Source organism: Zeus faber (assembly GCF_960531495.2).
Source record: "Zeus faber genome assembly, chromosome: 2".
Lineage (NCBI taxonomy): Eukaryota > Metazoa > Chordata > Actinopteri > Zeiformes > Zeidae > Zeus > Zeus faber.
In genome coordinates, this window is record NC_137189.1 from 27,158,976 (window position 1) to 27,176,860 (window position 17,885).

The 17,885-nt window shown below is 40.7% G+C and overlaps 1 protein-coding gene across 1 annotated transcript in view; it reads left to right on the forward strand.

The window, feature by feature from the left end:
* Positions 1-2,236: 2,236 nt before the first annotated feature.
* Positions 2,237-17,885, forward strand: part of aox6 (aldehyde oxidase 6) — a gene marked incomplete at its 3' end in the record, with an annotated part of 45,645 nt that continues 29,996 nt past the window's right edge. Inside the window, exons 1-7 of the mRNA XM_080023814.1 lie at positions 2,237-2,326; positions 8,470-8,527; positions 9,626-9,722; positions 10,629-10,737; positions 10,806-10,932; positions 12,483-12,544; positions 12,960-13,034. Of these exons, the coding sequence (XP_079879940.1) occupies positions 2,273-2,326; positions 8,470-8,527; positions 9,626-9,722; positions 10,629-10,737; positions 10,806-10,932; positions 12,483-12,544; positions 12,960-13,034 (582 nt within the window). The 5' untranslated portion in view covers positions 2,237-2,272. The remainder of the gene's footprint in view (positions 2,327-8,469; positions 8,528-9,625; positions 9,723-10,628; positions 10,738-10,805; positions 10,933-12,482; positions 12,545-12,959; positions 13,035-17,885) is intronic.

Sequence of the window (17,885 nt, forward strand, 5' to 3'; positions counted from 1 at the left end):
GATTAAAGTAATATGTGGAAACATGCCGTTTCCTTTTTATTGTACTCTGAATTTGGCTTCTGACAGTTCCCTCTAGGGATGAATAAAAGTGTAGATATCTTAATTTCCATTCGCTCTATATGGGTGTATTACATCAATACCACAATTTAAAAGCATTTACTTTTGAAATTCTAAATCAGAATGTTTAAACTTCAGGAGTGGTGATCTGAGTGGTGCACTGTCTTCATTTTCATTCTACAACATAATGTGGAATGAAAATTTTAAAAAACGATAAAAAATCCACAATAAAAATAAAATAAAAATAAAAATAACCTAATATTTTAAAATATTTCATATTTTAGACTTAATTTTCACAGTCAAAAGATCATTTATGTATTTTTTTTTCAAATGTCAAAGGTCGAGCAGACCTGCCTTTGTGTCCTCATTATCCTGTTACAGTGGCTACATGATATAATGTTTTATATCATCATTTAAAAGTATTATTAAAGTACTATAATTATAAAATTATTATAAAAGTTTATTATAATATGCATTTTCCCATTTCACTTTTGTCAGAATTAAATAGATCAGGGTGTAAGAAAATATTACACCCTGAAAATCTATAACTTATTATTTCCACATATCACAAAGTTAGTTAATCATTCCAATCGCCAATCGCGCGATATACAATTTTATTCGGGGTGCACCTGTGCCCGGGTTCACATGCGCATAGAAAGTAATGTTAAGTTGTAAATGCGGTCTCCCCATTCCAGAAGAGCAGGATTTTTTATTTACAAGTAAATATTATACAAAACATCTAGTTTTTACTAAATTAAATCCCATAGCAATGGAAAGCAACGGGCAGACGTCTGCCAGACAGTTGGGGCGCATAGGTTTTTGTTTTTTTTCGAACAGTACAGAACGGGACAGTCCCTTAACTGAGTTGTGTTTAAAAAAAAAAAGTTTCATACATGTAGGAAACAAACGAAAATAAATCGATGTAAAATAACAAGACAACCACGGGAGCCGGCGCGCACCGCTGTCTGGAGGAGAAACAAATAAAACTCTGCTCCAATTCTCTGAGTCAGGTTTTACGTTTTTTCATTCTCCATACAAGTAAGAAACTGACGAAATGAAATAAATCAAAATCTTTCTCTTTAAGATTATATTATAAACTGCTTTATTATAATCACAAGATTTGCATGTTGAGCAGCAGGGACGTGCGGGTGGGGGGGGCTGAGCACCTGCCCCTAAAAGTCTCTGTACGGGACTGTAGAGGGGAAGTGAGACCCGAGAGAGGGGAGAGGAGGCCCTCTCCCCTCTCTCCCTCTCTCCCTATCCACTCCAGTTTCAGAACACAATAAACTGCACTTACATTGATTTTTCGTGGCAGATAAAAAAAAACAAAAAAACCTGTCTGTCATCAATGTCAGTCGTGATCGACGGAGTCGATCGGCGATGACGGAGTCGACCGCCGATAGACGATTTAATCGTAAAACGGCCCAAGCCTATTGTATAGTTACAGTGCCTCCATCACTGCAAAGGGTGATTTTTACTAAATATAAAATATAAATCAAGTTACACTATGGGAAATTTCCCCCCCAAAAATTCCCCCCAAAAAGGCAAGAATTTTCCCCCCAAAAAGCTAGTAACGTTACAAGCATTTTTTAGGGGCCCAATGCAAAATGTTATTTGGGGGGTGGGGGTTCTTAACCCTCTACGGTGGTCATGCATTTAACATTTAAATTCATCAATGTGGTGCCCAATAAGAGGAAAAGAGGCTGGATCCGTGAAAAACTCTTTAACCTTTTATTTTCTCAAATTCAAATCAAACATCTCAAGTTGACCCCAGCAATTTAAACCTACGGAAAATGGGAAACACAGGGGCTCCCCCGTCCCCGGCCCCATAATTATTTTTTATTCATTTTTAATAAAATACAATAAAAATAAAAATAAATGAGGCCATTGCACAGAATAAGAGGGCGCTTGGCGACCCAGACAAGACCGGTCATTTAACAAAAAAAGGCTTAAATGGAAGCTTGGGGACTGGCTTCGGGGCCCTATGCAGCCGCATAGTCTGCATATACGTAGCAGGAGTTTCCCTTTCAGAAAACAACGTTTTTGTAACAGCACGGGGGGGGGGGGGGGGCTTTTACTTTGAAAATCGTACGACTGGGTCGACTACACCCACTTTCGGCTTCTTTTGGGGTGGACTCTGAGCGCTGAAGCGCTGTCATTGTCACCAGTCCAGAGGCTCGTTCGGCAGCGTCGGTTCATCCGCTCAGCAGCACGAATGGCCGAGCAGGAGAAACAAGGAACTTTGTGCTTCTTCGTCAACGGCAGAAAGGTAGAAAAACGTTTTGTTTCTGCAGACATTGTGACATGTCGCCTCGGACAACAGTGTCTGATCAATGAAATAATGGAACAAGTCTACGTCATGCACTGAAATGCACTTTGAAAAGGAAGGATATACACTGTGTGTGTGTGTGTGTGTGTGTGTGTGTGTGTGTGTGTGTGTGTGTGTGTGTGTGTGTGTGTGTGTGTGTGTGTGTGTGTGTCTGTGTGTGTGTGTGTGTGTGTGTGTGTGTGTAACACACACACACACACACACACACACACACACACACACACACACACACATATATACTGAATATATATTTCCACCACGCACTGAGGTTCAAGATGCATTTTTGGGACACCATTTTAAGAACATCATTAATATATCAGTTATTAATTTCTGTTTTTCACTGTGTGAAGTTTAAAATGGAATACAAATCCTTCGCGGCTGAATTCAGACTATGAGTCATATTATTATGGCTCTTGGGGCGGTGTAAATACCATGAGTTCGATTCTTTTTTTAACTATCAGAGAAATTAGTTAATTTATTTATTATAATTCAGTACACGAGTGCATTATAGTTACAGAACAAAAGAGGAAAAAGTTACAGAACATCTGATTCATTTCACTAGATTTTGTAAACAAATATAGTTCATATTTTGTTTGGATGTTAGTGTTGTTTGTTTGTATTTTGTTTCTATATTTGTTATATATTTGATATTGATGGCATAAATAAGATTTGAGATGTATTCTTTATTACAAGTTTATTAGAATGAGGACATCCGGTGTAATATGAATAACATTAAAACATATGTTTAATTTAATATAACTGCGTAAAATATATTAATTAAATATCCAAACAGGAAAGTAACGCTTTACTTTTAACTTGTAGTTCCTCTGGCCTCCTGTAGGACAAATTGTGCAACATTTTGTCTTGGTAACCAGCAGCTAGCGTGCGGCCTGGGGTGTATTCCTTAAAGGTCGCGAAGAAAAGTCCCTGTGAAGCAACAATGAATATGAGTTTATCATTAACCACCCATCCAAATTGGACCTTTTCACGTGACGCTGGACAACTTCGGTTCTGACTTGAGGGGAATGTTTGTCCCTGGTGGAGCGTGAAGTTCACCCAGGCCCTTGTACATCCGCCACAAACACGGCTAGACGATGTACAACCACTCCCAGACAAATTTAAGCTTACGACGGTTCCAAATTCCATAAAGGCTACAAATTCTTCAATGAACGGTACCTGTGTGATTATCAATGTAAGTGTTTTTGTCTTTCATGGCCCTTACATCAGCGAAGGATAGGTTTACGGTCATTGATAGGATCAATCTGGTAGCTTTCTGTTTTGTAAATAGAAAATCTTTAGGACCTATTCATGATCCGATTGCTGCAGTACAGACCTCAAACTCTTGTTGCAACTGCTTTTCCATATTATTGCTGTTAGCTACAGTGTCTGGAATGTAATACCGTTTTCACACCAAAATTAGCAGGTGTACCTGGGTTTTTTTTAAGCATATGTGAACCCGCTAAAAAATAGGTGATTGACGCCTTTCCCATCGCCAGGAGAAATGGCGTTGTCTATTTTACTCTGGTGTGTCACGTTTGACGTCACAAACACGCCGGAAAAGGGCCGTGTCATGGTTCCCAAACAGCAACATAAAACTGTCAACTTACCAAAAAAAAACGCTCATCACCTCCGTTCCTACAAAAAAAAAACGTTCAAAGGAATCGGATCGTTCGTGAACAACCCAACACTACAGTAGAAGCAGTATGGGGTAACCATGCCCGCACCTGTGCACCGGCAGAGCCCGATGCCTTCGGCGGCAGGGAGTGGAGAAGCTCCTCCGGTCCAGAGCCTGGCTTGGGACGGTGCTGAGGTGGCTCGGAGCCCGGCGGGGAGCGTGGGGGTTCTCTGCTAAGGTCACACGGAGTGGTCCCCACATTAAAAACATTTCATGGTCCCCAATGTGGGAGAAAGTCATTAACTTCTGATTTTGATTTTGGATTCTAAAACGGATATGAAATGATGGAATGATACATGGATATTGTTGTCTATTAACAATTAGCGTGTCTACCCGGGTGTCATGTTTTCATCACTGCCGATCGGAGCTGGGGCCGATAAATACCTGTGACTTCTCCAGAGTAATTTGTCCCGGGAATGAATGCCGATTGTAACCTTTCCCACTAAAGATAAAAGCCAGATGTGAGTGGGTGTTAGAGGGTGTTAGAGGGTTTTTTCCGTGCAGTGGACAAGAGGCGTTAACCTAAGTGGACTGTAATCCTTAAGTTTATATTCCATTAGTCTTTGTAGATATGATGAATTTAAAAAATGTTGTGCAGCAACAACACTAATTTTTATGTCTCTATTAACAGGTTACAAGCACCATACAATCACAAAGTGGCACTTCTAAGGTGCCATTGTCATGCACCAGCTCAAAGGACAAACTAATTAAGTAACAAAGGTTTTTTTATCCTATGCTTTACAACATTAAGTTCATTGATAGCCATGAAAAAGTAGTTACTCTTACCTTCATGCAAAATATAACATTACAGTTTTTCTCAATTGTTTTCACACGTTTTCTGAAAACATACCTCATATTCTCAGAACTCTACACACAATTCCAAAAACACAGACAAAAAATGAAAAACTCCACAAATCTCCTGCAAAATGAAACTCTATTCAAAACAATGTTATGTCTTCTCAAAATGTTTTATGGTGTGTTGAAATGACACACACTATGCACTACTATAAACACTACTATGAATGGGAAAACACTACGATGAACACAGAACACTAGTATGAATGTAAAACACTAGTATGAATGTAAAACACTAGTATGAATGTAAAACACTAGTATGAATGTAAAACACTAATATGAATGTAAAACACGAGTGTGGGAGTCTCTACCCACATGTACGGGTTTAGGGAGGGAGACGTTGTTTGGGCAGTGGAGCGCCGACATGGCGAGGAATTTATTCACACGAACAACACAAAGGCTTCGCTGGCAACACAGGAACATAACATAAAGGGAATGAACAGAGTTTGGTTCTCGTGGTCGTGCTCCGGGACGCAGGCGTTTCCACGACGTGTGTCTCAGCTCCCAACTGGAAGACAGAACAACATATATTATATGAAGACTCCCCCAGCCGGGTCCAACCAATCACTGCTAAAGAGGCTGATTGGGCAGACCTGGTAAAGCTTCCTCCTCTGGGGGGGCAGCCAGGAGCAGGAGGCAGCATTCGACGATGCGCCAAGGTACCTGGTTCCAAATGTCCATTGCTGGTCAGACGATGGTGATGTGTGCATGTTTTTGGTGCGGGTCCTTGCTGATGTTAGATGGAGGAAACCCCCTTGTGAGCACGGGGAGAACATGCAAACTCCACACAGGAAGGCCCCTTATTGGAAGATAACCCACCGGAGATCGGTGCCAGCAGCGCCCCAGGCCAAACCCAGGACCTCCTTGCTGTGAGGCAGCAGTGCAATGCACTGTGCCACTGTGCCACTAGAATGCAGTCAAGTGCAAATGAGAGGCAGGACACTGAAGACACGTCTCAGGGGGTTTGGCTGGAAGCGTCCACTGAGCAGTGGCTTAGGTTTTGTTTGAACATTGGGGGGGACACATTAAGCGGGGGGCTGGGCGTCCTCCCTCAAAATTTTGAGCTTGAAACACTTTTTTTTCACATTTCCTGCATTCTGTTGAACTTCTATGCACATTGATGCATCAATTTAAGTTGGAAAGGTTTTTATGTTCTCAAAATTCTTTATAAGTACATTTGCATTACTTTCTGCAGCAGTTCCAAAATCGCACTCTTTCTATCATCCCCAGCTGGATACTTTTCAGCAAAGGCAGTGTGTATGCTCTGCAAACAAATCGGTCTATGCACTTTTAAATTCTTTATTGTCCTCTGAGACTTTTTTTTTGGAATTTGGAATGCATCGCTACTGTATTGCCGGCAGGGCATTGCCAGAATTTTGGGGCCCCATGAAAAAAATCCTGCCGGGCCCCTAACATAGAAATCAGAATAAAATAACATACTGAATGATGTGTTATTAAATGTACTACTATAAGCTTCTGCTGGTCTATATATAGAATAATATATAAATAATAAGATAATTAGCTAGCCATGGCTGGTAGAGGTAGCTCAACATCATCATGTTAATAATTACTGCTCTGATCCTGTGTGTGTATGTACAGTGGGTGAAATAATTATTTGATCCCTCACTGATTTTTTAAGTTTGCCCACTGACAAAGAAATGAACGGTCTCTAATTTTAGTGGTAATTTTTGGTAGGCTTATTATAACAGTGAGAGACAGAATATCAAAAGAAAATCCAGAAAATCCCATTAAATAAAATATATAAATTATTTTGCATTTCATTGAGTGAAATAAGTATGTGATCCCCTATCAAAACATGACTTAGTACTTGGTGGAGAAACCCTTGTTGGCAAGTACAGAGGTCAGACGTTTCTTGTAGTTGATTACCAGGTTTGTACACATCTCAGGAGGAAAGTTGGACCACTCCTCTTTGCAGATCCTCTCCAAATCTTTCGAGGCTGTCGTTTGGCAACTCCAAGCTTCAGCTCCCTCCACAGGTTTTCTATAGGATTAAGGTCCAGAGACTGGCCAGGCCACTCCATGACCTTAATGTGCTTCTTCTTGAGCCACTCTTTTGTTGCCTTGGCTGTATGTTTTGGGTCATTGTCGTGCTGGAAGACCCATCCACCACCCATTTTTAGTGTCTTGGCTGAGAGAAGGAGGTTGTCACCCAGGATTTCACGGTACATGGCCCCATCCATCTTTGCCTCGATGCGGTGAAGTCGACCTGTCCCCCCCTCCGCAGAGAAACACCCCCAAAGCATAATGCTTCCACCTCCATGCTTGACGGTGGGGATGGTGTTCTTGGGGTCGTAGTCAGAATTCCTCCTCCTCCAAACGCGTGAGTCGCATTAATACCAAAGAGCTCGATTTTGGTCTCATCTGACCACATCTCCTTCTCCCAAGCATTCTCTGAATCACTCAGGTGTTCATTGGCAAACTTCAGACGGGCCTGTACACGTCCCTTCTTGAGCAGGGGGACCTTACGCGCGCTGCAGGACTTTAATCCATTACGGCGCAATGTGTTACCAATGGTTTTCTTGGTGACTGTGGTCCCAGCTGCCTTGAGATCATTAACAAGCTCCCCCTGTGTTGTTCTGGGCTGATCCCTCACCTTTTTCATGATAATTGATATCCCACGAGGTGAGATCTTGTGTGGAGCCCCAGACCGAGGGAGATTGACGGTCATTTTGTGTTTCTTCCATTTTCGAATAATCACGCCAACGGTTGTCTCCTTCTCACCCAGCTTCTTGCCAATGGTCTTGTAGCCCATTCCGGCCTTGTGCAGGTCTACAATCTTGTCCCTGATGTCCATAGACAGCTCTTTGGTCTTGCCCATGATGGAGAGGTTGGAGTCTGATTGATTAATTGATTCTGTGGACAGGTGTCTTTTATACAGGTAACAAGTTGCGACAGATGTCTTTTATACAGGTAACGAGTGGCGATTAGGAGTACTTTCTTAAAGCAAGAGGACTAATCTGTGGGAGCCAGAATTCTTTATGGTTGGTAGGGGATCAAATACTTATTTCACTCAATGAAATGCAAGATAATTTATATCGTTTTTTTTATGTGATTTTCTGGATTTTCTTTTTTATATTCTGTCTCTCACTGTTATAATAAACCTACCAAAAATGAACACTAAAATTATAGACTGTTCATTTCTTTGTCAGTGGGCAAACTTACAAAATCGGTGAGGGATCAAATAATTATTTCCCCCACTGTATATGTGTATCCATTTCTTATTATTTCTTATTTACTCGATTGATACCCAACTGACTGGGTAAACAGGCGTGTTGGCAATTTCAATGAGGAAGGTAGCAATAAACATATACTGTATATTCAGACAAGGTAATTAAAATAGTGCTAAATAGTGACACTCTGCGAGTCTTCAAACTAGCGACCAGGCCACTGTAGGTCCAAGGCATATGTTGCCATGGGATCTTAGGAACCCACTTATACCGGAAGTTAGTCAGGCCAGCGGGATTTTGCCTAAAAGTTAGTGTACACTGATGGCTGAATTCATGAACCTGAATTTGTTGTTTTGTCCGAGCAGGTGACGGAGCAGCATGTGGACCCTGAGACGATGCTTCTGTCCTTCCTCAGGGAGAAGCGTATCCTTCATCCACAATCCATAATCAAAACGATCGATTGGTCGACCGGGTGGTATGTCGGTCGGTTCAAACCTGTGACTCACAGCCTGGGTGTCAGTCAAGTTCAAGAGATTATTTGTCACATACATATACGTACGGTCATACATATATGCAGTGAAATTACATGACACCCGGTGATTACGCACAATAAGATCTATAAGCTCTAAAAATACTAAAATGTGCGTAATCGACGTGAGGTGATCGTGCAGCCGGCCACAAGGGGTGGAGCCACAATCGCTATTCTGGTTCCTATAATTATATAATAAATTGTCTGTTGTATTAAATAGACATTTATATCCTCGTCAAATCTATTGATCACTATTGATTACAATCACTCATTTATTGTTTGGAAAAAACTTCAGTATAAATGGTCAGTACGGTGTATTGATATTTTACATGTTCTATTCAGTTTAATACAGAAATTTTATATTTCAATTCTCTGGTGTTCTTTAATTTTAAAAGAACCCAGTTGCATAACTTTCAAAGTTTGATATAGTTTTTAAAATCAAATCAGAAATTGAAACAATAGAATCATAAAGGTGTAATGATTTATTTGTGTTCATTAAACTGTTCATTTAATTTTTTTGCTTATTTGTATGGGTTTGTTTTTTGTCTCTTTATTTCATGTGTTTTTGTAAATTGTTTCATTCATTTTTTCTCAACTAGGACCCAATAATCGATCAATCGGTCGTTCTGTGACCTCCTGTTGACTTGTCAGGAGGTCAGTCAGGCGTTCCACCCACCTCACACCCATCATGGTGTGTTTGTTTTCATCTTGAAACTAAACTATTTTTGGGTTTTCCCTTCAGTTTGTACTTTGAAAATATGTTAAAAGTTTTTCTTTGGTGCCTGACTAATTTTCAGTGTGAAAAGTGGTTGACACCGCAGCAACAATATGGTGGTTGCCAATGGCCCAAATCTGGTTGGCGGCAGCTGGGCAACAGTCAACATCGAGCCCTGTTCAAACTTGTTTTCTATTCACAAATGTGATATTCCTGATCTGAATATTCCATGTTTTGAGCGCCATTCGTGGCAGTTCTCCTTGACAGCGCCCCCTAGTGCGGCTGACGGGAACCAAGTACGGCTGTGGCGGCGGGGGCTGCGGGGCCTGCACAGTCATGATATCCCGCTTCCAACCCGGCACAAGGGCCATCCTGTATCCTCACCCAGAACTGTATTGTCTTTGTATTTCAGTGAAGAGGATTCAATATCTTGGGGGAACAGGAACAAGTGGAAGTGTTAGGCTTACTGACTCAGACCAGAGGTGAAACCAAGAGCACAACGCAGGAGAGCAGGTTAAGGTTCACAAAGCAGGGGTTTATTAGAACAAACAGACCAGAGTCAAGAGAGCCAGGATATTAGTCAGCGAAGGTAAACAAGTCAGGCAAGGAGCAGGCAGAGAATCAGAATCTGTAAGACAGGCAGGGAATCAAAAACCGGGGAATCAACAAGGTATTGGCGAGATCACACAAAGAGACAATCTGGCACAGAACCGATGAAGTAGACCAGTATAAGTATAGAGTGCCTGATGAGCTGCAGGTGAGGAGTAGAGTGGAGATCCTTGGTGGTGTTGTAGCAAAGGGGAGTGGCTGAATCTGAAACGACAGGAAAGTTACTGACAAGACTAGACTAACTTAAATGAGTAGACCAAAGAATGCTGCTCTCAGTGAGGGTTCATGACAGGAAGTGTGCTTTGGGTCATTGTCCTGTTGAAAAAGATGGGATGGCGTTTCGCTGCAGAATGCTGTGGTAGCTATGCTGGTCAAGTGTGCCTTAAATTCTAAATAAAGCAAAGCCCCCCCACCACACCATCACACCTCCGCCTCCATGCTTCAAGAGATCATCTGTTCACTTTCCCTGCTTATAACAGACACAGCGGTTGGAACCAATGGAGAGAATTGGATTGTATATCAATATACCACGGCTCTGTGGAATCCTCCATTCAAATTGGTCAATAGCAACAAACTGTAGCAGTCAGTTATTTCTGAATAACAACCGCTGATCCGTTAATCTAGAAGTTATCTCAAAGTCTGTCATCTTGTTTCCCTTGACGGCACGGCAGCCATTTTTCCGCCAACGCCTGCCTCCTTCCTGTTTGCCAGCTACATGGAGCCGCCATCACCACGGTGGAGGGAATCGGCAGCACCAAGACCAGACTGCACCCCGTGCAGGTAGCATCAGGGTTGGGGGGGGTCAGAGTGTGTATTTATAGTAGTTACCATGGGTTGGGTCCCTGCAGGAGCGTCTGGCCAGGGCTCATGGCTCTCAGTGCGGCTTCTGCAGTCCTGGGATGGTGATGTCCATCTACACTCTGCTGAGGAACAAACCACAACCCTACATGGCCGACATCATCGAGGCTTTGGGAGGTAACATACACACACACATACACACACACACCCAGACCAGACCTTTGTTTAAGCCTTTGCTACAAAGCCCGCTTGCATAAAGCTTCTCCAGTGGACTTTTGTTCTTTTAAGTTTCAGACGGTTGTATATTGAGATCTCGAGAGATCCACAGCATAGAACAAAGTCTAAAAATTCTAGTGGAAAAGTAGGTTATACAGACAGGACTCCTCATTTGGAACAGTACTGGTGTGTGCCAAAGGTATATTTTGTTTATTTAAGAGTTGCACACACAAACCCTCGGGAAAAACAGTAGTATCTTATGGATTTCACAGGATAAGAGACACAAACAGTCTGTGAGGGTTCAGAACTATGACCCAAATTTAGACATTGAACTAAACTAAACTACTACTACAGTGGTACCTCGACTTACGACTGCATCTATTTATGACTAATCCAAGATAACAGCAGCAACAGTCGCGAAATTTGTATCGACTTGCGACCGACTGCTCCAAGATACGACCGTGGAAATTTGCAGTTGGCGCGTCAGCAGTCAGTCAGCGGTCAGTCAGCACTCAGTCAGCAGCCACTCAGCGGTCAGTCAGCGGTCAGTCAGCAGTCAGTCAGCAGTCAGTCAGCAGTCAGTCAGCGGGCGACCTACATCGTGTGTGCATGTAGTTCGTGGCTTATCAATATTTCCTTCATATTAACTGTGTTTGTGCTGTGTATCTTGTTTATTTTCACCCTTCATGATTTCATAATTTATATGGGAAAAATTGCTTCGACATACGACTGTTTTAACATACGACCGTTCTTATAGAACCAATTACAGTCGTAAGTTGAGGTACCACTGTACTCCTAAACACTAAAAGTATAACTACTTATTTTTAATGAACACACATCATGTATCATGTTGTTTTCCTTTAAGACCACGGACAAAGGTTTCTTTAAGTGTTTTACAGAAAAAATAGAAAGCAAAGTTTTATTTCTTTTATTTTGTGATGCATTGTGTGTTCTGACACCTTTCTATCATAGCAGCATTAACTTTTTCACCAATTTGTGCTCCAGAAGTTCTTTTGTGGGATTGGACCAGACAGACTGGTTTGGGCGTGTGTGTGTGTGTGTGTGTGTGTGTGTGTACGTGTGTGTGTGTGTGTGTGTGTGTAATGTAATATGAATATGTACTGTATGTAGTGAGCTCCAAAATCTTTCAACATTTTTCAAAATTCTAATCTTGACAAGTCAAAATTCTTTATTTTAAAAGACAGTTTTGTATTCTCTTTATATTCTCTGTGTTATTTTCCTCCTGTTTTCATTTAATTCAACTTTGATGTTTTCTAGTTACAGTTTATCTCCTGTCAGTTTTATCAGTTCAACTACCAAACAGACACACTGAGATTTAATCTCTATTTCCCAGCAACACAAAATAAAATAAAAACATAGACACCCACAACATAGAAAGACTTTGTAAACAATCTGTATAGATGTAGAAATATCCCGAATGCTTCAAATCTCCCTTTGCTTCAGGAATAAACAACTTAAAACATAATGATTTAAAGTGTTTTCATTTCTAGGAAACCTCTGTCGCTGCACTGGATACCGTCCCATCGTGGACGGCTGCAGAACCTTCTGCCAGGTACCCGAATAAAGTGATATAGAACAATACGATATATAGTATAATATTATAAAAATAAAATAAATGCAAAAATAAAAATGTAACAATAATCTGTTGGGTACCGAGGTGTGTGTGTGTGTGTGTGTGTGGGTGTGTGTGTGTGCGCAGTATGTATATGTGTATATATTTGATAAAATAAATAATGATAATCAAAATATATATGTATAATAATAATAATAATATATACATAGTTGTATAGTATAATGTTTAACTATATAACATAGTTGATGTTATTAATATATAAGTAATAATATATAAATACAATAAAAAAAGTCAAATAATAATCTGTCATGATGCTTTGTTTCAATCCCTGTAAAGTTGTGTAATATATAATCTCAGAAGCAGGTTATTGAACGGAGCTAAACTGTTCCAACAGGAATCCACGTGTTGCCTTGGAAACGTTGATGGAGGATGCTGCATGAATGGAACCGGAACTGAACCAGAACTTAATGTGAGTTCTAAACCCTTTTACTAATATAACTTCATAAGGTTTATATACTGTGTCAATATTTGAATTTATATATACATCCTGCAGTTCATTTCATCATACTCCAGAAAAGTACTCCAGAGTCTCAAATTATAATTTCAATTATATAAATGGGCCAAGATATGCATTTAACTCAAGTTAAAGTACTTTTTCTATGAAAAGCCGTTCAAATTGTTTAAATAACAATGAGTGAGATCCAGCCAAATTGTTTCTAAAATACTTTGTTACTCTTGCTGAAGTTGTTATTTGGACTATTTTTCGCACTACTTTTGTTGTCATTTAAACAGTGATTAAAATCATATAAAGGAACAAATATAAGTGTTTTTTTCTTTAAAATTCACTTTTAGAGGTAGTCACTACAGTAATTTCATGTACTCGGTTACAGTTATTTTAGTCATTATGGAAAGAAAATACTTTTCTGAGTAGTTCTTTCTTGAATATATTTTAAAGGAGGTAAAATGGCACTTCAATCATTAAATGGTTTGAAAGTACTTGGAGATTTTACTTACACTAAAACATCCGGTTGGATGGAAAACATGTTTGTCTTTTTACTTTTCTGCCCCTGCTTCAGTGTGTGTGTGGCGCGCACGCCTGCTACATGGGTTCGACAGATAGTTAACAGTTTTTCCAAGAATGAAGCAGCTTGTATCGCTCAAACTTTTACTTAGAAAGCACTGTAAAACGACAGACGTGTTTTCCATCCAACCGGATCAAAAAAGAAATCATGTGGTGGCTCACTTCCGCATGTGTCATCAAACCCAAACTACGGCAAGATCGATAGTACAAACAACATCGCGTTTAGAGTTACCACTAGGGTCGCCCTTTCCCCAGATAACATCAGAACATCACAGTTGGAGTTTCATCCAAATCGATCCACATACGGAGCAGATATTAGCGCAAAACCGTCCAAAATTCTGAGTGATTTTAACACAGGCGAGGCAGTACATTTGACGTTGAAATATGTCCAACCGGCTAAAACTATCTGGAAGACATACTTCGGCATAATTTACAAACACAGTTGAGGTGTCGTTTAAACCGCTATGTCACAAGGATCTTGTGGTTTAAATTTAATCCAAAATTGATCCACATACAGAGCAGATAGGAGTGACAAACAAAATATTCAGTTGGTCTTGGTTAACTGACACGTCACGCGTCTTGTTCTAAAATGAACGAGATGAGATTTATACGATTTAGTAAGACTCTTTATGACATCATCATATTATGTACTATAAATGTACAGATTTCGATTGAGAATGTCCAGTTGGAATGTACCCAGTGTGTAGCGTGGACTTGGTCGCTCTGTACTCTTTAGAAGTTACCAAACTATCGATTGATGTGTCTATGTATCACTTCTTACCTGGTAGATGTCAGTAGATCAGTTCGATTTATATTTTTAAATCCATGGTCGACATTACTTGGCCAGATTAATGAAAAAAAGAATAAAAGATAATCCTTAAAATGTTGTCACTGCATCCCTCGAAAACATTGAAATGTACGACTCAGTGAATCGTCAAAAGATCCAGCGAGGCGTCGGAAAAATAGAAGCCGTGCAATGGTAATTACGCACAGAAATACCACAACGTTTTTTGTATGTCATGGAAACGTATCTTACTGAAAATGCAATCCAAGTAAAAAACTCAACAAATAAACGACGTACACGACACAGCACCAAACGGCCAACTGTCACTGAGAGTGCAGCCCTGTTTCCACAGAAAACACGGTGAGTTCTAACAATGAGAAGTTCTGGTTTACATATAAGCGTGGACAGTTGTTTCGAAGACAGGAGTATTACGCTGTGTAGTCCTCATGGTGGTTGCTCCGCGGGACCCCTTGCTACGTTCAAGTAAATGAAGAAAATCGTGCTGCGTTTCAGAGGACCAGGGAAGCTGTGAAGCACACCCAACACGACTAAACTGGACCCTGTGCATTGCTGCCTGCAGCTATATTCTCTATTTATTATTGCAGTTTTGCACAATGAATGTTCTTAAAGTACCTGTGTACTATGTGAAATGTGTCCTTGAAATACACTTAAGAGTACAGTAATAGCGGCCATGCAGTTGCCATACCAGTGCTTTACCCCATCGGAAGCATTTATATGGAATTTTTAAGAAAAACGAACATAATGTGATGTATGCCATTTCAGTCCATGCTTCAAGATCGTGAAATACTGTAAATTCTAGGTCATACCGCCCAGCCAGCATTTAAGTTAATCACTTTGATTAAGTGTTCTAAAATAAGAGAGAAAATGGACTTTTAAGTTTAAATCAAGCACTTTGATAAATGGGAAACAGTACAATAAATGTTTTTATTGAAAAAATTATAATACTGAGAATACTGAGGTGTATTCCCTGTCGTTTGTGCCCAAGGTTCTCAAAATTGTGATTCATATTTTAGCAAGAATCCTGCAGACCCTAGTTGACTGTTCTTGCCGTAACATTTAACTACCGCAAAAATTGCATTCTGGGATATGTTTATTACACCTAAACTGCATGCTGGGAGCTGCTTTTCACTAGTCAGAATTAGATTTATATTTTTAGCTTTTTATCATATTGCAAATCACCAATCATAAATGACATCTCGTGCCATTTTTATTTCACTTTTTATACTTATTTGCATTTTGTTTTATTTTTATTATTTTTATTTTTATTTTTTCTTTATTTTAAAATATATATATTTTTTTCAGTTTTGTCTTTGTTTTTTCATTTTATTTTAAAATGACCATAATTGTTATTATTATATATAGATTTTAATTGGTATTCTTATTGCACTTGGTCCTTTTAAATAGTTTTGCCTTTTGCGTTTTACTGTTATTTCTATTAAAGAAATCTATAGTTATATATATATCTAGTTATAAAGACAGGAATACAGTAAGTGTTGTGAAGGAAACGCTGAATGGGAATGGAGCAGAACAGAACATAATGTCTAATCTCAAAAATAGATACCAGGCCGCCAACCTAGATACATTATTCATTCACAATTAGCGAACCAGACATGCTGAATCTAATAAGAATACAATTAACAAAATGTAATTGTGCTCCTTTATGCTACTTTAGATCACATTGCGATTCAATTAATCAGGGCGACCCGAGGATGATGACTCAACGACTCCCACGCAACGGTCCCCAACGGTCGGCATCCCGTGGCTCCCTCGGTAGGCCACTCTCCGGGCATATCCGGTAGGCGGAGGTGTGCGCGTAGGCCTTGGCGTGGTCCTCAGCCATGGCTATGGCGGCATGGAGGGAGGCCGGCCGGTGGCAACGCACCCAGCTAGCAGCGCGGGCGGGGAGATTGTCATCGAACTGTGCGGGGGCCACCGCTGTGCGGGAATGCTGCTCCGTAGTAGCCAATGCTGGGCCGCGTCCAGGGGCGGCTGGGAGCGCATGAACGGCCATCCCGCTGTGTCGTAGCGGGATGACCGGAGGCCTGCTTTCCTGACCCGTTCCATCGCCACCCTCTGGGCGACAGTGTAGCTCGTCTGCTGCTCCTGCGGCAGCTGGGCTTCCCCCGAGAGGAGGAGAACGAGCCGCCACGCCTGTTCACAGTCCGACCATCCAGCCACCTTGGCTGTCAGTTCAAAGTTTGCGGGATCATCCTCCCCCATCATCTTCTGTAGTGGGGGGACAAGTGGCTCCAGCTCCCCCAGAGCGCCTCCTGGTCCCGCTCGCATCTGTTCATCCTGTTGATGTGTGTGCTGGCCAGGGAATGAGAGAGGCAGAAGGTGGAAGCAAAAAATCTCCTGTTGCATGTATTTATTAATTAATTAAACAAGGCAGCTCGTGGGCCAAAAGGGAAAAATCAAAGGCTCACTGGCAAAGAGAGGGGAAAGAGTCCAGAAGGATGGAGCTAAGTTAAGCACTCTGCCACCGTGACATGTCCAACCCACTATGCTCAGCTCTGGGTGTAATTTGCGCACATTGTGTTTTTATTTTAGATGTATTTTTTTTTTTTACTAAATTTCCTTATTGAACAAAGCAATAAAAGCACTGTGCCCCTGTTTGGATTTAAAGATTTAATCCGTGAGCTTGAGCCAAGGTAGACGGTCCCACACCACTCGACAACCACCGGACCGCCGAGCATTTGCTTGCCATGTTTACTTCCATATGACAGAGTGCTGCATGTGATGTCTTCATTACATCTACGCATTCAGTTAAGTTCAGGACCGTGACCAGTTCACACTGGAATCAGATATTGGCCACATTTAAAAAATACTTTGAACAGCCAAACAAAAAATCTTCAACGGATCCGAATTGAGCACTGAGGCTTGCAGTGTGAACATAGCCTAAATGTCAGCGTTTATTTATGCTATACTGTACCTATAGCCCCGTTTTTGTACTATAAATATCATAATATTGTCTGGTACTTATGGTTGTCGGTACTTATTTAAGCCCCACCCCTGCCTGGCACGGTTAGATTCGTCTTGACAAGTAGATGCGATTTGACTCCTCGTTTGTCCGATTATTTTTAGGGAAAGGCCTTCCCTGTAGCTCCAAACTAGCCTAAAAACTTAGCCTAAATCAGTGACATTTCTGATGTGATGTGCACATTTCCCGTGAACTAATATAGTCAATCGAGACATCGCTGGAATCAGCTTAATGTCACGACATTATTTCAAATTGCCTTTTTTTTTTTTACCCATTTGACAAGAAGAAGGATCCATTAACTATCTCCATATTTAATATACTATATATATTTAAACAGACAAACTATCTCCAGATTTCCATTTGTTACATTTTACGTACCGCACTGGCTGATGGGTTAAGGGGCTAAAGCAAACTATTTTGCTAACAATCAAATGTTTAATGGTCACGATTTATC